Raw genomic sequence first — 24,685 nt, forward strand, 5'->3', positions numbered from 1 at the left:
ATAGTATGTCTCAAACATACTTCTCTTAGTATACTAGAAGTTAGTATCATCAGGATAGTGTACGTACTAACTAGTAACTAATCCTCCACAGATAGTATGTCTCAAACATACTTCTCTTAGTATACTAGAAGTTAGTATCATCAGGATAGTGTACGTACTAACTAGTAACTAATCCTCCACAGATAGTATGTCTCAAACATACTTCTCTTAGTATACTAGAAGTTAGTATGCATCAGGATAGTGTACGTACTAACTAGTAACTAATCCTCCACAGATAGTATGTCTCAAACATACTTCTCTTAGTATACTAGAAGTTAGTATCATCAGGATAGTGTACGTACTAACTAGTAACTAATCCTCCACAGATAGTATGTCTCAAACATACTTCTCTTAGTATACTAGAAGTTAGTATCATCAGGATAGTGTACGTACTAACTAGTAACTAATCCTCCACAGATAGTATGTCTCAAACATACTTCTCTTAGTATACTAGAAGTTAGTATGCATCAGGATAGTGTACGTACTAACTAGTAACTAATCCTCCACAGATAGTATGTCTCAAACATACTTCTCTTAGTATACTAGAAATTAGTATCATCAGGATAGTGTACGTACTAACTAGTAACTACTCCTCCACAGATAGTATGTCTCAAACATACTTCTCTTAGTATACTAGAAGTTAGTATCATCAGGATAGTGTACGTACTAACTAGTAACTAATCCTCCACATATAGTATGTCTCAAACATACTTCTCTTAGTATACTAGAAGTTAGTATGCATCAGGATAGTGTACGTACTAACTAGTAACTACTCCTCCACAGATAGTATGTCTCAAACATACTTCTCTTAGTATACTAGAAGTTAGTATCATCAGGATAGTGTACGTACTAACTAGTAACTAATCCTCCACAGATAGTATGTCTCAAACATACTTCTCTTAGTATACTAGAAGTTAGTATCATCAGGATAGTGTACGTACTAACTAGTAACTAATCCTCCACAGATAGTATGTCTCAAACATACTTCTCTTAGTATACTAGAAGTTAGTATGCATCAGGATAGTGTACGTACTAACTAGTAACTAATCCTCCACAGATAGTATGTCTCAAACATACTTCTCTTAGTATACTAGAAGTTAGTATCATCAGGATAGTGTACGTACTAACTAGTAACTACTCCTCCACAGATAGTATGTCTCAAACATACTTCTCTTAGTATACTAGAAGTTAGTATCATCAGGATAGTGTACGTACTAACTAGTAACTAATCCTCCACAGATAGTATGTCTCAAACATACTTCTCTTAGTATACTAGAAGTTAGTATCATCAGGATAGTGTACGTACTAACTAGTAACTACTCCTCCACAGATAGTATGTCTCAAACATACTTCTCTTAGTATACTAGAAGTTAGTATCATCAGGATAGTGTACGTACTAACTAGTAACTAATCCTCCACATATAGTATGTCTCAAACATACTTCTCTTAGTATACTAGAAGTTAGTATGCATCAGGATAGTGTACGTACTAACTAGTAACTACTCCTCCACAGATAGTATGTCTCAAATCACATACTTCTCTTAGTATACTAGAAGTTAGTATGCATCAGTTTAGTGTATGTACTAACTAGTAACTAATCCTCCACAGATAGTATGTCTCAAACATACTTCTCTTAGTATACTAGAAGTTAGTATCATCAGGATAGTGTACGTACTAACTAGTAACTAATCCTCCACAGATAGTATGTCTCAAACATACTTCTCTTAGTATACTAGAAGTTAGTATCATCAGGATAGTGTACGTACTAACTAGTAACTACTCCTCCACAGATAGTATGTCTCAAACATACTTCTCTTAGTATACTAGAAGTTAGTATCATCAGGATAGTGTACGTACTAACTAGTAACTAATCCTCCACATATAGTATGTCTCAAACATACTTCTCTTAGTATACTAGAAGTTAGTATGCATCAGGATAGTGTACGTACTAACTAGTAACTACTCCTCCACAGATAGTATGTCTCAAATCACATACTTCTCTTAGTATACTAGAAGTTAGTATGCATCAGTTTAGTGTATGTACTAACTAGTAACTAATCCTCCACAGATAGTATGTCTCAAACATACTTCTCTTAGTATACTAGAAGTTAGTATCATCAGGATAGTGTACGTACTAACTAGTAACTAATCCTCCACATATAGTATGTCTCAAACATACTTCTCTTAGTATACTAGAAGTTAGTATGCATCAGGATAGTGTACGTACTAACTAGTAACTACTCCTCCACAGATAGTATGTCTCAAATCACATACTTCTCTTAGTATACTAGAAGTTAGTATGCATCAGTTTAGTGTTCGTACTAACTAGTAACTAATCCTCCACAGATAGTATGTCTCAAACATACTTCTCTTAGTATACTAGAAGTTAGTATCATCAGGATAGTGTACGTACTAACTAGTAACTAATCCTCCACAGATAGTATGTCTCAAACATACTTCTCTTAGTATACTAGAAGTTAGTATCATCAGGATAGTGTACGTACTAACTAGTAACTAATCCTCCACAGATAGTTTGTCTCAAATCAAACTCTGCTGCTACACACTAACAGGAAATGACACGACAGCTTCTTCTTCTACTACTATTTAAGGATGATTTCAACCAGCTGTAGGAACACTATCGACACCTGCTGGCAGCACGTTTGGTTTCAAGAAATATGAGAAATATTGACGAGATATTTAAGCTGGTATCAGCAGCGAAGACGTGTCGTCCTCCTACTGCTGCTGAAAATACACCTGTAAGTATACATATATATATATATATATATGTGACATAACTTCCGTTTACAACGTCACTAAGATGGAGCTGTTTGGTGTAGAAAGTGTCCATCGATTCATACTCAGTTTTGTGAGTGTTTAAGTATTTTAGTGTACATGGAGCACTACATTTCACATACTAGGAATCGAGACGCACTTACGCACTAAAAATACTAAGTTTAAGTACACAAGTATGTGATTTTGAGACACTCTTTTAGCTGTGGAGAACATGACTCCTGCCATCTAGTGGCTGGGAGTTTATTTGCAACACAAATGAACCAAAAGCGTAAATATTAACTTGGTAATTGTTCATTTAAAAACAATCTATTACATTTTTTTCTACAGGAATAAGTTTAACAAGTATTGCAGAATCACTTTGTGTTTTTCTTTCACTAATTAAACTTTTTAAAATGTTGTTTTTTACATTCTGTCTTGTCGTCTTCATTCTTATAAAGAGCCTCAAACGTTCTTTAAAACTGATGTTTGTTTTTCATTTGTCGTCAAGAAACAAAAGGTTCACGACCGTTGACCCCGTAAAGGTCGTCAAGGTCGCCAAGAGCAACATCCTGGTCTCACCAGCTTCGTGTCCGTCAGGTTGATTGACGGGACGCAGTAGCTCTGGTTGAAGACGTCGGCGGGGTCGGCGCCCGGCAGGTAAGCTTGTACTCCCGCCGCCCAGAACTCGCCGGGACATTTCTCCACACACACCTGAGGAACACATGTCAGGTGTGTGTGTGTGTGTGGCGGCGCCCTCTACCTGTGTGGTCGGGCACTGCAGCTTGTTGAGCGAGCTCGCCATGATGTTGACCGACGTCGCACACTTGAGGATGTCGAAGTACAAGATGCTGGGTTTGTCCCTGAGGAGCGAGAAGATGAAGGTCAGAAGAAGGACGAAGGTCCGTTTCTCTCCCGGGTTACTTGTTGGGTCCGGTACCACAGAACCAGCCGGTGGAGTTCTTGGGGTAGAGAACGTGTCGTGGGTCTCCGTAGAGCCAGGCTGAGGACAAGAGTTCTTGTTACTGTTCATGACATACTCAGGACGACCACAACCTTACACGTGTAAGACTTGTATTTGTACGACTGAAAATATTCACAGCGTTTGTTCATTTACGTGTTATGTGCGATGACTGAGGACGAAAGGGTAGAGTTGACTCTGTTTGTTATTTTAAACTTTTTTGTAAAGTGATTTTAAAAAAAAGAAAACATTTTATTAACAATTAACATTTCAAAGCGTTTGTTAAATTTGATGTTGAAATTAATCTTCCAGCTAGAGCTAGAGGAAGAATGATGACTGAGGACGAGAGGATACAGTGAGTCCAGCAGCTTTTAAAGCTGATGTTTGGATATATTTTGGTTTGAAAACAAATGAAAGAATTTACGACTTCGTCAAGAGTCATGTGGTCTGTAAATACTACAACACCAGAGTCAAGTACTGGACAATACTACACATATATACTTGTTACTACACTATCACAACACCAGAGTCAAGTACTGGACAATACTACACATATATACTTGTTACTACACTAGCACAACACCAGAGTCAAGTACTGGACAATACTACACATATATACTTGTTACTACACTATCACAACACCAGAGTCAAGTACTGGACAATACTACACATATATACTTGTTACTACACTATCACAACACCAGAGTCAAGTACTGGACAATACTACACATATATACTTGTTTCTACACTATCACAACACCAGAGTCAAGTACTGGACAATACTACACATATATACTTGTTACTACACTATCACAACACCAGAGTCAAGTACTGGACAATACTACACATATATACTTGTTACTACACTATCACAACACCAGAGTCAAGTACTGGACAATACTACACATATATACTTGTTACTACACTATCACAACACCAGAGTCAAGTACTGGACAATACTACACATATATACTTGTTACTACACTATCACAACACCAGAGTCAAGTACTGGACAATACTACACATATATACTTGTTACTACACTATCACAACACCAGAGTCAAGTACTGGACAATACTACACATATATACTTGTTACTACACTATCACAACACCAGAGTCAAGTACTGGACAATACTACAAATATATACTTGTTACTACACTATATATCACTATATATGGTATCCTTATATCATGATACGCATACAAACTATGATTATATTTTAAAAATGTATATATAATTTTATTTAACTTTTCATGAACTTATTTTTTTGTTGCTATCCTTACTTTTTAAATATGTTTTATTTGTATTTTTTCTCTCTGGTTGTTATTTTAAACTGACTGCTTGAAGATGTTTGTCATTATTTTAATGTTTAAATGAGCGTCTCGTCGACTGGAACCAACGTTCAAACATCCTGTTCAGTGAACCAACAAACTAGTGACTCGTTCTACTTCCTGCTTCGGTTCAAAGATCCTGATTCGTTAAACTCCAGCCGGAGAGAGAAATATATCCAGTGTTTAAAGAATCAAAGTTTTGTAGTTGTAAAGAGTTGGTTGTATCTTTATTGTGTGTTAAATGTGCTCGAGGCTGGACTTTGTTTCTCTGCAAAGAGGAAACGTTGTGACACGTTAACAGGAAAAGCTGTAAACGATTGAAGACGTTCCATGGTTTCAGGCTCACCTAGAATTCCTACCGCGACGTATCCGAGGACGACGAGCGCGAAGAGGAGGCAGCAGACGATGTCGGTGCAGCCTCTGGTCGACACGAGACACGTGTTAATGTACACATAAATATATATAAAAGTACATCTGTGTCTTCAGAATATTACATTCTTTTAACATGTCGACACGAGACACGTGTTAATGTACACATAAATATATATAAAAGTACATCTGTGGCTTCAGAATATTACATTCTTTTAACATGTCGACACGAGACACGTGTTAATGTACACATAAATATATATAAAAGTACATCTGTGGCTTCAGAATATTACATTCTTTTAACATGTCGACACGAGACACGTGTTAATGTACACATAAATATATATAAAAGTACATCTGTGTCTTCAGAATATTACATTCTTTTAACATGTCGACACGAGACACGTGTTAATTTACACATAAATATATATAAAAGTACATCTGTGGCTTCAGAATATTACATTCTTTTAACATGTCGACACGAGACACGTGTTAATGTACACATAAATATATATAAAAGTACATCTGTGGCTTCAGAATATTACATTCTTTTAACATGTCGACACGAGACACGTGTTAATGTACACATAAATATATATAAAAGTACATCTGTGGCTTCAGAATATTACATTCTTTTAACATGTCGACACGAGACACGTGTTAATGTACACATAAATATATATAAAAGTACATCTGTGTCTTCAGAATATTACATTCTTTTAACATGTCGACACGAGACACGTGTTAATTTACACATAAATATATATAAAAGTACATCTGTGGCTTCAGAATATTACATTCTTTTAACATGTCGACACGAGACACGTGTTAATGTACACATAAATATATATAAAAGTACATCTGTGTCTTCAGAATATTACATTCTTTTAACATGTCGACACGAGACACGTGTTAATGTACACATAAATATATATAAAAGTACATCTGTGGCTTCAGAATATTACATTCTTTTAACATGTTGAAACTTTGATTTATTTCTAATTGAAATCAATCATTTCTGTGTCGAAAAGTTGCATTTTTTTGACAATTATTGAATTAAAAATATATAAATGTGAATATTTTCAATATTTGTTTTTTCTACACATGGATGGATGGTTAAAACTATTTAATTGATTTATTGGAAATATTGTAATTGAAATATATATTTCTATGTATTCAATGTTTTTATTAAATTATTATAATTATTTCAACATTTTCAAATAATAATTATTGTTTTCAATTATTCAAAAAATAAATAATTCTATGCTCAAAAACCCCCAAAATCCATATCCTGCTGATAAACGGTCATGTGACTTCAGGTGCAGATGTTCACCTCTTCTTCAAAGGTCCTCGGAAATGTGGGTCGAACTGAGCAGGTTCTCCTGGAGACAAGAGGGAAAGAGAGTTATGTGTGAGCAGGATCTGTGTCGCGAGATAAGAGACAACAATACTACGCTAGAGAGATAAGAGCTACAAACTATTGAATCACATGAATGTGAGGAACAACTTGACTCACATGAATGTGAGGAACAACTTGACTCACATGAATGTGAGGAACAACTTGACTCACATGAATGTGAGGAACAACTTGACTCACATGAATGTGAGGAACAACTTGACTCACATGAATGTGAGGAACACTGAGGAACAACTTGACTCACATGAATGTGAGGAACACTGAGGAACAACTTGACTCACATGAATGTGAGGAACACTGAAGAACAACTTCACTGACATGAATGTGAGGAACACTGAGGAACAACTTGACTCACATGAATGTGAGGAACAACTTGACTCACATGAATGTGAGGAACACTGAGGAACAACTTGACTCACATGAATGTGAGGAACACTGAGGAACAACTTGACTCACATGAATGTGAGGAACACTGAAGAACAACTTCACTGACATGAATGTGAGGAACACTGAGGAACAACTTGACTCACATGAATGTGAGGAACACTGAAGAACAACTTGACTCACATGAATGTGAGGAACAACTTGACTCACATGAATGTGAGGAACACTGAAGAACAACTTGACTCACATGAATGTGAGGAACACTGAAGAACAACTTGACCCACATGAATGTGAGGAACACTGAGGAACAACTTGACTCACATGAATGTGAGGAACACTGAGGAACAACTTGACTCACATGAATGTGAGGAACACTGAGGAACAACTTGACTCACATGAATGTGAGGAACACTGAAGAACAACTTCACTGACATGAATGTGAGGAACACTTAGGAACAACTTGACCCACATGAATGTGAGGAACACTGAGGAACAACTTGACCCACATGAATGTGAGGAAGCCTGAGGAACAACTTCACTCACATGAATGTGAGTAACACTGAGGAACAACTTCACTCACATGAATGTGAGGAACACTGAGGAACAACTTGACTCACATGAATGTGAGGAACCCTGAGGAACAACTTGACTCACATGAATGTGAGGAACACTGAGGAACAACTTGACTCACATGAATGTGAGGAACACTGAAGAACAACTTGACTCACATGAATGTGAGGAACAACTTGACTCACATGAATGTGAGGAACACTGAAGAACAACTTGACTCACATGAATGTGAGGAACACTGAAGAACAACTTGACTCACATGAATGTGAGGAACAACTTGACTCACATGAATGTGAGGAACACTGAAGAACAACTTGACTCACATGAATGTGAGGAACACTGAGGAACAACTTCACTCACATGAATGTGAGGAACACTGAAGAACAACTTCACTGACATGAATGTGAGGAACACTTAGGAACAACTTGACTCACATGAATGTGAGGAACACTGAAGAACAACTTCACTGACATGAATGTGAGGAACACTGAAGAACAACTTCACTGACATGAATGTGAGGAACACTTAGGAACAACTTGACCCACATGAATGTGAGGAACACTGAGGAACAACTTGACCCACATGAATGTGAGGAACACTGAGGAACAACTTGACTCACATGAATGTGAGGAACACTGAAGAACAACTTCACTGACATGAATGTGAGGAACACTTAGGAACAACTTGACCCACATGAATGTGAGGAACACTGAGGAACAACTTGACCCACATGAATGTGAGGAAGCCTGAGGAACAACTTCACTCACATGAATGTGAGTAACACTGAGGAACAACTTCACTCACATGAATGTGAGGAACACTGAGGAACAACTTGACTCACATGAATGTGAGGAACCCTGAGGAACAACTTGACTCACATGAATGTGAGGAACACTGAGGAACAACTTGACCCACATGAATGTGAGGAACCCTGAGGAACAACTTGACCCACATGAATGTGAGGAACACTGAGGAACAACTTGACCCACATGAATGTGAGGAACACTGAGGAACAACTTGACTCACATGAATGTGAGGAACCCTGAGGAACAACTTGACCCACATGAATGTGAGGAACCCTGAGGAACAACTTGACCCACATGAATGTGAGGAACACTGAGGAACAACTTGACCCACATGAATGTGAGGAACACTGAGGAACAACTTCACTCACATGAATGTGAGGAACACTGAGGAACAACTTGACCCACATGAATGTGAGGAACCCTGAGGAACAACTTGACTCACATGAATGTGAGGAACACTAAGGAACAACTTGACTCACATGAATGTGAGGAACCCTGAGGAACAACTTGACCCACATGAATGTGAGGAACACTGAGGAACAACTTGACTCACATGAATGTGAGGAACACTGAGGAACAACTTGACCCACATGAATGTGAGGAACCCTGAGGAACAACTTGACCCACATGAATGTGAGGAACACTGAGGAACAACTTGACCCACATGAATGTGAGGAACACTGAGGAACAACTTGACTCACATGAATGTGAGGAACCCTGAGGAACATCGATGGAACAACTTGAGAAGAAACAACAGAAGAAGTTCTTCACTGATTGACCTGCAGAGATGAAGGTCCAGCACTAATGTTTCAGTGACAGAAGAGAAGGAGACGCTGCATCGATCACTGAGTATTTGACTGACATTTGAATAATCTGCTCTTTAAACAGACAGATTTGTTGACTCGTCACATTATATAACGACGAGGTGTGACGATCATCAGCCAGAACATGCTTTTATGATCCAGGAAGAGTTTGGGTTCAAGGTCAGCGTCATGACTGACAGAAGGTTAATGTTTGAAAGAACCAGGAGACGGACAAGAAGAATCCAAGTAGACGTTTTTAGGTGAAGTTTTTACCTTCAAATCTCTGCTGTAAACGATCAGAACGAGTAAATATTTGTCAGTGACTTTTTACAAACGTGTATTTGGAGCCGACAGCAGCTGATGGAGTGAAGATGGAAATAAGATACAAAGATCCAAAGATTCTGCTGTAAACGTCGATACATTTTTAATCACGTTTATAAACTGACACGAATACTTGAACCTGAGAAAAGTACTCTTGACTTGAATGTAAAATGATCTGTTGGCATAAATAATATGATTTGATGTGAAAATAAAAGGATGATATAATATTATTGTGTTCGTCTCAACGATCGTCACTAAATCATGTCAATAATTAACGTTGTTTCCTGAGAGTCTGAAGATATTCGTTCACTTCCTGCTCGTGTCATGATGGTGAGAAAAAACTTCTTCTTTTTATTTTGTCAACAGAAACCAGTCGATGGACCCGAGAGTCAAATTACAAGAGAGTCTGTGAAGGTTTAGTTACGTTTGTTATAAAGTTTGAACTTTAAACACACGAGGAGACGAATCAACACTTTTTACCTCGAATCAACTTAATGAGTTGATTAATGTTTAACACGTGAAACATCTGTCAAAACGTTGGTAAACTATGAACCCAACACGAGATACTGTAGGATTACTTTTGATTGTACTCCACGAATCACCATAGCAATACTCAGTGAGTTACCATAGTAATACTCCACGAATCACCATGGTATTACTCTGCGAGTCTCCGTAGTAATACTCCACGAAACACCATAGTATTACCCTGCAAGTCACTGTAGAAATACTCCATGAATCATCATAGTATTACTCTGCGAGTCTCTGTAGAAATACTCCATGAATCATCATAGTATTACTCTGCGAGTCTCTGTAGAAATACTCCATGAATCACAACAGTATTACTCTGTGAGTCACTGTAGAAATACTCCATGAATCATCATAGTATTACTCTGCGAGTCTCTGTAGAAATACTCCATGAATCACCACAGTATTACTCTGCGAGTCACTGTAGAAATACTCCATGAATCATCATAGTATTACTCTGCGAGTCTCTGTAGAAATACTCCATGAATCACCACAGTATTACTCTGCGAGTCACTGTAGAAATACTCCATGAATCACCACAGTATTACCCTGCGAGTCACTGTAGTAATACTCCATGAATCATCATAGTATTACTCTGCGAGTCTCTGTAGAAATACTCCATGAATCACCACAGTATTACCCTGCGAGTCACTGTAGAAATACTCCATGAATCATCATAGTATTACTCTGCGAGTCTCTGTAGAAATACTCCATGAATCACCACAGTATTACCCTGCGAGTCACTGTAGTAATACTCCATGAATCATCATAGTATTACTCTGCGAGTCTCTGTAGAAATACTCCATGAATCACCACAGTATTACCCTGCGAGTCACTGTAGTAATACTCCATGAATCATCATAGTATTACTCTGCGAGTCTCTGTAGAAATACTCCATGAATCACCACAGTATTACCCTGCGAGTCACTGTAGTAATACTCCATGAATCATCATAGTATTACTCTGCGAGTCTCTGTAGAAATACTCCATGAATCACCACAGTATTACCCTGCGAGTCACTGTAGTAATACTCCATGAATCATCATAGTATTACTCTGCGAGTCTCTGTAGAAATACTCCATGAATCACCACAGTATTACCCTGCGAGTCACTGTAGAAATTACTCTTGACTTGAATGTAAAATGATCTGTTGACATAAATAATATGATTTGATGTGAAAATAAAAGGATGATATAATATTATTGTGTTCGTCTCAACGATCGTCACTAAATCATGTCAATAATTAACGTTGTTTCCTGAGAGTCTGAAGACATTCGTTCACTTCCTGCTCGTGTCATGATGGTGAGAAAAAACTTCTTCTTTTTATTTTGTCAACAGAAACCAGTCGATGGACCCGAGAGTCAAATTACAAGAGAGTCTGTGAAGGTGAAGGACGGAGGTTTAGTTACGTTTGTTATAAAGTTTGAACTTTAAACACACGAGGAGACGAATCAACACTTTTTTACCTCGAATCAACTTAATGAGTTGATTAATGTTTAACACGTGAAACATCTGTCAAAACGTTGGTAAACTATGAACCCAACACGAGATACTGTAGGATTACTTTTGATTGTAGTCCATGAATCACCATAGCAATACTCAGTGAGTTACCATAGTAATATTCCACGAATCACCATGGTATTACTCTGCGAGTCTCCGTAGTAATACTCCACGAAACACCATAGTATTACTCTGCAAGTCACTGTAGAAATACTCCATGAATCACCATAGTATTACTCTGCGAGTCTCCATAGTAATACTCCACGAATCACCATAGTATTACCCTGCGAGTCACTGTAGAAATACTCCATGAATCACCATAGTATTACCCTGCAAGTCACTGTAGAAATACTCCATGAATCACCATAGTATTACTCTGCGAGTCTCCGTAGTAATACTCCACGAATCACCATAGTATTACCCTGCGAGTCACTGTAGAAATACTCCATGAATCACCATAGTATTACTCTGCGAGTCTCCGTAGTAATACTCCACGAATCACCATAGTATTACCCTGCGAGTCACTGTAGGAATACTCCATGAATCCCCATAGTATTACCCTGCGAGTCACTGTAGAAATACTCCATGAATCACCATAGTATTACCCTGCGAGTCACTGTAGAAATACTCCATGAATCACCATAGTATTACTCTGCGAGTCTCCGTAGTAATACTCCACGAATCACCATAGTATTACCCTGCGAGTCACTGTAGGAATACTCCATGAATCCCCATAGTATTACCCTGCGAGTCACTGTAGAAATACTCCATGAATCACCATAGTAGTAATCTGCGAGTCTCCATAGTAATACTCCACGAATCACCATAGTATTACCCTGCGAGTCACTGTAGAAATACTCCATGAATCACCATAGTATTACCCTGCGAGTCACTGTAGAAATACTCCATGAATCACCATAGTATTACTCTGCGAGTCTCCGTAGTAATACTCCACGAATCACCATAGTAATACTCTGCGAGTCACTGTAGAACTACTCCATGAATCACCATAGTATTACTCTGCGAGTCTCTGTAGTAATACTCCACGAATCACCATAGTAATACTCTGCGAGTCTCTGTAGTAATACTCCATGAATCACCACAGTATTACTCTGCGAGTCACTGTAGAAATACTCCATGAATCACCACAGTATTACCCTGCGAGTCTCCATAGTAATACTCCACGAATCACCATAGTAATACTCTGCGAGTCTCTGTAGTAATACTCCATGAATCACCATAGTATTACCCTGCGAGTCACTGTAGAAATACTCCATGAATCACCATAGTATTACTCTGCGAGTCTCTGTAGTAATACTCCACGAATCACCATAGTAATACTCTGCGAGTCTCTGTAGTAATACTCCATGAATCACCATAGTATTACCCTGCGAGTCACTGTAGAAATACTCCATGAATCCCCATAGTATTACCCTGCGAGTCACTGTAGAAATACTCCATGAATCACCATAGTATTACCCTGCGAGTCACTGTAGTAATACTCCACGAATCACCATAGTATTACTCTGCGAGTCTCCGTAGTAATACTCCACGAATCACCATAGTAATACTCTGCGAGTCACTGTAGTAATACTCCACGAATCACCATAGTATTACCCTGCGAGTCACTGTAGTAATACTCCATGAATCACCATAGTATTACCCTGCGAGTCTCCATAGTAATACTCCACGAATCACCATAGTATTATAATAATAATAATAATAATACCTGCGAGTCACTGTAGAAATACTCCATGAATCCCCATAGTATTACCCTGCGAGTCACTGTAGAAATACTCCATGAATCACCATAGTAGTAATCTGCGAGTCTCCATAGTAATACTCCACGAATCACCATAGTATTACCCTGCGAGTCACTGTAGAAATACTCCATGAATCCCCATAGTATTACCCTGCGATTCACCGTAGAAATACTCCACGAATCACCATAGTATTACCCTGCGAGTCACTGTAGTAATACTCCACGAATCACCATAGTATTACCCTGCTAGTCACTGTCGTAATACTCCATGAATCATCATAGTATTACTCTGCGAGTCACTGTCGTAATACTCCATGAATCATCATAGTATTACTCTGCTAGTCACTGTCGTAATACTCCATGAATCATCATAGTATTACTCTGCTAGTCACTGTCGTAATACTCCATGAATCATCATAGTATTACTCTGCTAGTCACTGTCGTAATACTCCATGAATCATCATAGTATTACTCTGCGAGTCACTGTAGAAATACTCCATGAATCATCATAGTATTACTCTGCTAGTCACTGTAGAAATACTCCATGAATCATCATAGTATTACTCTGCTAGTCACTGTCGTAATACTCCATGAATCATCATAGTATTACTCTGCTAGTCACTGTCGTAATACTCCATGAATCATCATAGTATTACTCTGCTAGTCACTGTCGTAATACTCCATGAATCATCATAGTATTACTCTGCTAGTCACTGTCGTAATACTCCATGAATCATCATAGTATTACTCTGCTAGTCACTGTCGTAATACTCCATGAATCATCATAGTATTACTCTGCGAGTCACTGTAGTAATACTCCACGAATCATCATAGTATTACTCTGCTAGTCACTGTCGTAATACTCCATGAATCATCATAGTATTACTCTGCTAGTCACTGTCGTAATACTCCATGAATCATCATAGTATTACTCTGCTAGTCACTGTCGTAATACTCCATGAATCATCATAGTATTACTCTGCTAGTCACTGTCGTAATACTCCATGAATCATCATAGTATTACTCTGCGAGTCACTGTCGTAATACTCCATGAATCATCATAGTATTACTCTGCGAGTCACTGTAGAAATACTCCATGAATCCCCATAGTATTACCCTGCGAGTCACCGTAGAAATACTCCACGAATCACCATAGTATTACCCTGCGAGTCACTGTAGTAATACTCCACGAATCACCATAGTATTACCCTGCTAGTCACTGTCGTAATACTCCATGAATCATCATAGTATTACTCTGCTAGTCACTGTCGTAATACTCCATGAATCATCATAGTATTACTCTGCTAGTCACTGTCGTAATACTCCATGAATCATCATAGTATTACTCTGCGAGTCACTGTAGAAATACTCCATGAATCATCATAGTATTACTCTGCTAGTCACTGTAGAAATACTCCATGAATCATCATAGTATTACTCTGCTAGTCACTGTCGTAATACTCCATGAATCATCATAGTATTACTCTGCTAGTCACTGTCGTAATACTCCATGAATCATCATAGTATTACTCTGCTAGTCACTGTCGTAATACTCCATGAATCATCATAGTATTACTCTGCTAGTCACTGTCGTAATACTCCATGAATCATCATAGTATTACTCTGCGAGTCACTGTAGTAATACTCCACGAATCATCATAGTATTACTCTGCTAGTCACTGTCGTAATACTCCATGAATCATCATAGTATTACTCTGCTAGTCACTGTCGTAATACTCCATGAATCATCATAGTATTACTCTGCTAGTCACTGTCGTAATACTCCATGAATCATCATAGTATTACTCTGCTAGTCACTGTCGTAATACTCCATGAATCATCATAGTATTACTCTGCGAGTCACTGTAGTAATACTCCACGAATCATCATAGTATTACTCTGCTAGTCACTGTCGTAATACTCCATGAATCATCATAGTATTACTCTGCGAGTCACTGTCGTAATACTCCACGAATCACCATAGTATTACCCTGCGAGTCACTGTAGTAATACTCCATGAATCACCATAGTATTACCCTGCGAGTCTCCATAGTAATACTCCACGAATCACCATAGTATTATAATAATAATAATAATAATACCTGCGAGTCACTGTAGAAATACTCCATGAATCCCCATAGTATTACCCTGCGAGTCACTGTAGAAATACTCCATGAATCACCATAGTAGTAATCTGCGAGTCTTCATAGTAATACTCCACGAATCACCATAGTATTACCCTGCGAGTCACTGTAGAAATACTCCATGAATCCCCATAGTATTACCCTGCGATTCACCGTAGAAATACTCCACGAATCACCATAGTATTACCCTGCGAGTCACTGTAGTAATACTCCACGAATCACCATAGTATTACCCTGCTAGTCACTGTCGTAATACTCCATGAATCATCATAGTATTACTCTGCGAGTCACTGTCGTAATACTCCATGAATCATCATAGTATTACTCTGCTAGTCACTGTCGTAATACTCCATGAATCATCATAGTATTACTCTGCTAGTCACTGTCGTAATACTCCATGAATCATCATAGTATTACTCTGCTAGTCACTGTCGTAATACTCCATGAATCATCATAGTATTACTCTGCGAGTCACTGTAGAAATACTCCATGAATCATCATAGTATTACTCTGCTAGTCACTGTAGAAATACTCCATGAATCATCATAGTATTACTCTGCTAGTCACTGTCGTAATACTCCATGAATCATCATAGTATTACTCTGCTAGTCACTGTCGTAATACTCCATGAATCATCATAGTATTACTCTGCTAGTCACTGTCGTAATACTCCATGAATCATCATAGTATTACTTTGCTAGTCACTGTCGTAATACTCCATGAATCATCATAGTATTACTCTGCTAGTCACTGTCGTAATACTCCATGAATCATCATAGTATTACTCTGCGAGTCACTGTAGTAATACTCCACGAATCATCATAGTATTACTCTGCTAGTCACTGTCGTAATACTCCATGAATCATCATAGTATTACTCTGCTAGTCACTGTCGTAATACTCCATGAATCATCATAGTATTACTCTGCTAGTCACTGTCGTAATACTCCATGAATCATCATAGTATTACTCTGCTAGTCACTGTCGTAATACTCCATGAATCATCATAGTATTACTCTGCGAGTCACTGTCGTAATACTCCATGAATCATCATAGTATTACTCTGCGAGTCACTGTAGAAATACTCCATGAATCCCCATAGTATTACCCTGCGAGTCACCGTAGAAATACTCCACGAATCACCATAGTATTACCCTGCGAGTCACTGTAGTAATACTCCACGAATCACCATAGTATTACCCTGCTAGTCACTGTCGTAATACTCCATGAATCATCATAGTATTACTCTGCTAGTCACTGTCGTAATACTCCATGAATCATCATAGTATTACTCTGCTAGTCACTGTCGTAATACTCCATGAATCATCATAGTATTACTCTGCGAGTCACTGTAGAAATACTCCATGAATCATCATAGTATTACTCTGCTAGTCACTGTAGAAATACTCCATGAATCATCATAGTATTACTCTGCTAGTCACTGTCGTAATACTCCATGAATCATCATAGTATTACTCTGCTAGTCACTGTCGTAATACTCCATGAATCATCATAGTATTACTCTGCTAGTCACTGTCGTAATACTCCATGAATCATCATAGTATTACTCTGCTAGTCACTGTCATAATACTCCATGAATCATCATAGTATTACTCTGCGAGTCACTGTAGTAATACTCCACGAATCATCATAGTATTACTCTGCTAGTCACTGTCGTAATACTCCATGAATCATCATAGTATTACTCTGCTAGTCACTGTCGTAATACTCCATGAATCATCATAGTATTACTCTGCTAGTCACTGTCGTAATACTCCATGAATCATCATAGTATTACTCTGCTAGTCACTGTCGTAATACTCCATGAATCATCATAGTATTACTCTGCGAGTCACTGTAGTAATACTCCACGAATCATCATAGTATTACTCTGCTAGTCACTGTCGTAATACTCCATGAATCATCATAGTATTACTCTGCGAGTCACTGTCGTAATACTCCATGAATCATCATAGTATTACTCTGCGAGTCACTGTCGTAATACTCCATGAATCATCATAGTATTACTCTGCTAGTCACTGTCGTAATACTCCATGAATCATCATAGTATTACTCTGCTAGTCACTGTCGTAATACTCCATGAATCATCATAGTATTACTCTGCGAGTCACTGTCGTAATACTCCATGAATCACCATAGTATTACTCTGCGAGTCACTGTAGTAATACTCCACAATTCTCGTGATGTTGCTCCGCAAGTTATCGTAGTATTACTCTGAGAGTCCCATAGTATTATTACAATACTGAATTTGATTCCTGGAGAAGTAATGCCAGGATTCAACTGACAAAGATTCTTGTTGAACAGACTTTGAAGCATCTTTACGAGCGTTATAAACTAACCAGTTATAAACTAACCAGTTATAAACTAACCAGTTATAAACTAACCAGTTAAAAACGAACCAGTTATAAACTAACCAGTTAAAAACTAACCAGTTATAAACTAACCAGTTATAAACTAACCAGTTAAAACCTAACCAGTTAAAACCTAACCAGTTAAAAACTAACCAGCTATAAACCAACCAGTCACTCCCTGGTGACGCAACAACTGAGTCCTGGTCAATTATTTGCCGTCGCGTCTCAAGACAAACATGAAGACGGAGGCGACCATGAGGAGCCAGAGGTTCCAACAGTGGAGGAGCAGGAAGTCCAGAGTCGTCATGTTGTCAGTGAAGGTGTGTTTGTCGTCAGCCTCCCTGAGAGTCAACACTCGTCCCGTTCAAGTCGCTGACCTGTCAGCAGCAGGTCAACAGTCTTCTGCACACGCGGCAAAGAGAACCTTTGACGCCGCGTGAGAAAGTGTGTAACATTGTTGTGATGAACTGCAAACACAACACAGTCGAGGCATCAGTGTGTAACATTGTTGTGATGAACTGCAAACACAACACAGTTGAAGCATCAGTGTGTTACATTGTTGTGATGAACTGCAAACACAACACAGTCCACGCATCAGTGTGTTACATTGTTGTGATGAACTGCAAACACAACACAGTCCACGCATCAGTGTGTTACATTGTTGTGATGAACTGCAAACACAACACAGTCCACGCATCAGTGTGTTACATTGTTGTGATGAACTGCAAACACAACACAGTCGAGGCATCAGTGTGTAACATTGTTGTGATGAACTGCAAACACAACACAGTTGAAGCATCAGTGTGTTACATTGTTGTGATGAACTGCAAACACAACACAGTCCACGCATCAGTGTGTTACATTGTTGTGATGAACTGCAAACACAACACAGTCCACGCATCAGTGTGTTACATTGTTGTGATGAACTGCAAACACAACACAGTCCACGCATCAGTGTGTTACATTGTTGTGATGAACTGCAAACACAACACAGTTGAAGCATCAGTGTGTTACATTGTTGTGATGAACTGCAAACACAACACAGTTGAAGCATCAGTGTGTAACATTGTTGTGATGAACTGCAAACACAACACACAGTCCATGCATCAGTGTGTAACATTGTTGTGATGAACTGCAAACACAACACAGTTGAAGCATCAGTGTGTAACATTGTTGTGATGAACTGCAAACACAACACACAGTCCATGCATCAGTGTGTAACATTGTTGTGATAAACTGCAAACACAACACAGTCGACGCATCAGTGTGTAACATTGTTGTGATGAACTGCAAACACAACACAGTCCACGCATCAGTGTGTAACATTGTTGTGATGGACTGCATACACAACACAGTCCACGCATCAGTGTGTTACATTGTTGTGATGAACTGCAAACACAACACAGTCGAGGCATCAGTGTGTAACATTGTTGTGATGAACTGCATACACAACACAGTCCACGCATCAGTGTGTAACATTGTTGTGATGAACTGCAAACACAACACAGTCCATGCATCAGTGTGTAACATTGTTGTGATGAACTGCAAACACAACACAGTCGAGGCATCAGTGTGTAACATTGTTGTGATGAACTGCATACACAACACAGTCCACGCATCAGTGTGTAACATTGTTGTGATGAACTGCAAACACAACACAGTCCACGCATCAGTGTGTTACATTGTTGTGATGAACTGCAAACACAACACAGTCGAGGCATCAGTGTGTTACATTGTTGTGATGAACTGCAAACACAACACAGTCCACGCATCAGTGTGTTACATTGTTGTGATGAACTGCAAACACAACACAGTCCATGCATCAGTGTGTTACATTGTTGTGATGAACTGCAAACACAACACAGTCCACGCATCAGTGTGTAACATTGTTGTGATGAACTGCAAACACAACACAGTTGAAGCATCAGTGTGTTACATTGTTGTGATGAACTGCAAACACAACACACAGTCCATGCATCAGTGTGTAACATTGTTGTGATGAACTGCAAACACAACACACAGTCCATGCATCAGTGTGTAACATTGTTGTGATGAACTGCAAACACAACACAGTCCACGCATCAGTGTGTTACATTGTTGTGATGAACTGCAAACACAACACAGTCCATGCATCAGTGTGTTAAATTGTTGTGATGAACTGCAAACACAACACAGTCCATGCATCAGTGTGTTACATTGTTGTGATGAACTGCAAACACAACACAGTCCATGCATCAGTGTGTAACATTGTTGTGATGAACTGCAAACACAACACAGTCCACGCATCAGTGTGTAACATTGTTGTGATGAACTGCAAACACAACACAGTCCATGCATCAGTGTGTTACATTGTTGTGATGAACTGCAAACACAACACAGTCCATGCATCAGTGTGTAACATTGTTGTGATGAACTGCAAACACAACACAGTCCACGCATCAGTGTGTAACATTGTTGTGATGAACTGCATACACAACACAGTCCACGCATCAGTGTGTAACATTGTTGTGATGAACTGCAAACACAACACAGTCCACGCATCAGTGTGTTACATTGTTGTGATGAACTGCAAACACAACACAGTCCATGCATCAGTGTGTTACATTGTTGTGATGAACTGCAAACACAACACAGTCGAAGCATCAGTGTGTTACATTGTTGTGATGAACTGCAAACACAACACAGTCGAAGCATCAGTGTGTTACATTGTTGTGATGAACTGCAAACACAACACAGTCCATGCATCAGTGTGTTACATTGTTGTGATGAACTGCAAACACAACACAGTCCACGCATCAGTGTGTAACATTGTTGTGATGAACTGCAAACACAACACAGTCGAAGCATCAGTGTGTTACATTGTTGTGATGAACTGCAAACACAACACAGTCCATGCATCAGTGTGTTACATTGTTGTGATGAACTGCAAACACAACACAGTCGAAGCATCAGTGTGTTACATTGTTGTGATGAACTGCAAACACAACACAGTCCATGCATCAGTGTGTTACATTGTTGTGATGAACTGCAAACACAACACAGTCCACGCATCAGTGTGTTACATTGTTGTGATGAACTGCAAACACAACACAGTCCACGCATCAGTGTGTAACATTGTTGTGATGAACTGCAAACACAACACAGTCCACGCATCAGTGTGTAACATTGTTGTGATGAACTGCAAACACAACACAGTCCACGCATCAGTGTGTTACATTGTTGTGATGAACTGCAAACACAACACAGTCGAAGCATCAGTGTGTAACATTGTTGTGATGAACTGCAAACACAACACAGTCCACGCATCAGTGTGTTACATTGTTGTGATGAACTGCAAACACAACACAGTCGAAGCATCAGTGTGTTACATTGTTGTGATGAACTGCAAACACAACACAGTCCACGCATCAGTGTGTTACATTGTTGTGATGAACTGCAAACACAACACAGTCCACGCATCAGTGTGTAACATTGTTGTGATGAACTGCAAACACAACACAGTCGAGGCATCAGTGTGTAACATTGTTGTGATGAACTGCAAACACAACACAGTCCACGCATCAGTGTGTAACATTGTTGTGATGATCTGCAAACACAACACAGTCCACGCATCAGTGTGTTACATTGTTGTGATGAACTGCAAACACAACACAGTCCACGCATCAGTGTGTAACATTGTTGTGATGAACTGCAAACACAACACAGTCGAAGCATCAGTGTGTTACATTGTTGTGATGAACTGCAAACACAACACAGTCGAGGCATCAGTGTGTAACATTGTTGTGATGAACTGCAAACACAACACAGTCGAAGCATCAGTGTGTTACATTGTTGTGATGAACTGCAAACACAACACAGTCGAGGCATCAGTGTGTAACATTGTTGTGATGAACTGCAAACACAACACAGTCCACGCATCAGTGTGTAACATTGTTGTGATGAACTGCAAACACAACACAGTCGAGGCATCAGGAATCAATCAGAGTTCATAGTGTGATGTTCTTGCATCACGACATATGGTGTCACAGGTTGTTGAGTCACTGAACTTACCTCAGAGAGAAAACATCAACACAACATCTACACAACGACATCTGGAGCCGAACACGCTTTTGTCGATGTTTTCATTTACATGTGAATTACTTTTATTTTACTGTCGGTTCAAAGGTCATCAACGATGTCAAACGCAGATCAGTCGGTAGAAGTATTTGTCTCAGTATTTGTCGTACTATCAACAAACTTAATATCACAACATCGTGTTCGTATTCAACAGAGTTGTATCAGTTTTTTAAATAATATTGTTAACTTTTTTGAAAAAACTCACTATATCTTTGTTACTTGTGTATTACAAGACACTATGTATCATTGTATGGTGACATCAACACACTCTTGACTACACACAACCCTACACCGGTTGAAGGTTTCTGAAGGTTTGTGTTTGCTCAAGAGTTCAGGGCAGGACCGGACTCTCTTCGTCTTCATGATGTTCCAGGACTTTCTTTCTATTTGTCTTTCTTTCTATTTGTCTTTCTTTCTTTCCTTCTTGTGCTTCGTGAAGTCATTTGACTCTTTTCATCCAACATTTACTTTATTTTCATCGACTCGTAGATTTATGTCTCTTGACTCTGATCTTTGAAAGTTGTTTCTTCAGCCTCGGAATAAATGTTCTTCACTTTTCCTGACTTTTAATGCAAATCTCTCCTTCAACGTTTGCTTTTTTCATCCACTGATTTCTTTGATCTTCTTTCAAAGTTTTTAAATCTTTTTTCACTGATTTCTTTGATCTTCTTTCAAAGTTTTTAAATCTTTTTTCACTGATTTCTTTGATCTTCTTTCAAAGTTTTTAAATCTTTATTCACTGATTTCTTTGATCTTCTTTCTAAGTTTTTAAATCTTTATTCACTGATTTCTTTGATCTTCTTTCAAAGTTTTTTAATCTTCATCCACTGATTTCTTTGATCTTCTTTCAAAGTTTTAAATCTTTATTCACTGATTTCTTTGATCTTCTTTCAAAGTTTTTAAATCTTTATTCACTGATTTCTTTGATCTTCTTTCAAAGTTTTTAAATCTGTATTCACTGATTACTTTGATCTTCTTTCAAAGTTTTTAAATCTTTATTCACTGATTTCTTTGATCTTTTTTCAAAGTTTTTAAATCTTTATTCACTGATTTCTTTGATCTTCTTTCAAAGTTTTTTAATCTTCATCCACTGATTTCTTTGATCTTCTTTCAAAGTTTTTTAATCTTCATCCACTGATTTCTTTGATCTTCTTTCAAAGTTTTTTAATCTTCATCCACGGATTTCTTTGATCTTCTTTCAACGTTTTTTAATCTTTATTCACTGATTTCTTTGATCTTCTTTCAACGTTTTTAAATCTTTATTCACTGATTTCTTTGATCTTTTGTTCAAGTTTTTAAATCTTCATCCACTGATTTCTTTGATCTTCTTTCAAAGTTTTTAAATCTTTATTCACTGATTTCTTTGATCTTTTGTTCAGGTTTTTAAATCTTCTTCTGCCTTTATTTTGACACAACTTTTCCTCCTTCATCCGTTTCTTCCTTGAATGTGTTGTTCTTTCAATTCTTCCTGTTTTCTTATCGTCTCTCACACTTTAAAGATGTTGATTTTAAATATGTTGCAACATTGATGTCACTTCAAGACCAACGTGATGAAAGATTTAATTAAAAACATATGTTTCCAAATGATGTAAAACATAAGTCATTGTAAGACATTGTTGCTGTTTTATAGCAACAATAAATAGATAATAATATTTATCAAACACTATTTTATTATAAACTATGAATCAGTTCAAGTCACGACTGACATCATTGAGAGATTCTTGAATTAAAATATTTTCAAAGTTAATTATTTACCTCTTGTTTGAAATCAAGGTCTTGTGACCAAATAATAAAAACTTAAAACTTAAAACTTGAAAAACTAAAATAAGAGAAAACAGTTCAAACAATATACTGTAAATAATAATATTCACATTGTTAGGCGGCGATAGTACATAAAATGATATAATGATTCATTTACTCTCAACCATTTGAAACATGAACATTATCGTAGAAACTATAACAAATCAAAGCCTCAGTAACTACTTGAATTATTGACAGTTTCTTGTATTAAAATCTATTTTATAATCAATATTCACCTCGTTTCTAAAAAAGGTTTTTAGTGAAATCACTTGTGAAAAAAGTTGTTTTGGTTTTTCCATCGTCTTGCCCTGAGTAGCTGGGACAGCTTATTGTTAGTTAGTCGGTTAAAAGAACTTTATGGCGATTAAACTTTTTATTATTGTCGATTATTGTCGATTACTATCGATTATTGTCGATTATTATCGAAGATATTCGTCGCTAGTTTCGACATCAAAGCCACAAACATGTATTAAATCCTTTAAAAACATGTATTAAATCCTTTAAAACATGTATTAAATCCTTTAAAAACATGTATTAAATCCTTTAAAACATGTATTAAATCCTTTAAAACATGTATTAAATCCTTTAAAAACATGTATTAAATCCTTTAAAAACATGTATTAAATCCTTTAAAACATGTATTAAACGTGATGTGATGAACTGCAAACACAACACAGTCGAAGCATCAGTGTGT

General features: G+C 37.9%; 1 protein-coding gene across 1 annotated transcript in view; it reads right to left on the reverse strand.

Moving 5' to 3' along the window:
* Nucleotides 1-24,685, reverse strand: part of slc44a4 (solute carrier family 44 member 4) — a 60,431-nt gene that overhangs the window by 32,140 nt on the left and 3,606 nt on the right. Inside the window, exons 2-6 of the mRNA XM_087786158.1 lie at nt 6,806-6,854; nt 5,450-5,523; nt 3,733-3,811; nt 3,572-3,671; nt 3,391-3,522 (exon numbers count right to left, since the gene is read on the reverse strand). Of these exons, the coding sequence (XP_087642284.1) occupies nt 3,391-3,522; nt 3,572-3,671; nt 3,733-3,811; nt 5,450-5,523; nt 6,806-6,854 (434 nt within the window). The remainder of the gene's footprint in view (nt 1-3,390; nt 3,523-3,571; nt 3,672-3,732; nt 3,812-5,449; nt 5,524-6,805; nt 6,855-24,685) is intronic.

Source organism: Callionymus lyra, chromosome 3 (assembly GCF_982586985.1).
Source record: "Callionymus lyra chromosome 3, fCalLyr1.hap1.1, whole genome shotgun sequence".
NCBI lineage: Eukaryota > Metazoa > Chordata > Actinopteri > Syngnathiformes > Callionymidae > Callionymus > Callionymus lyra.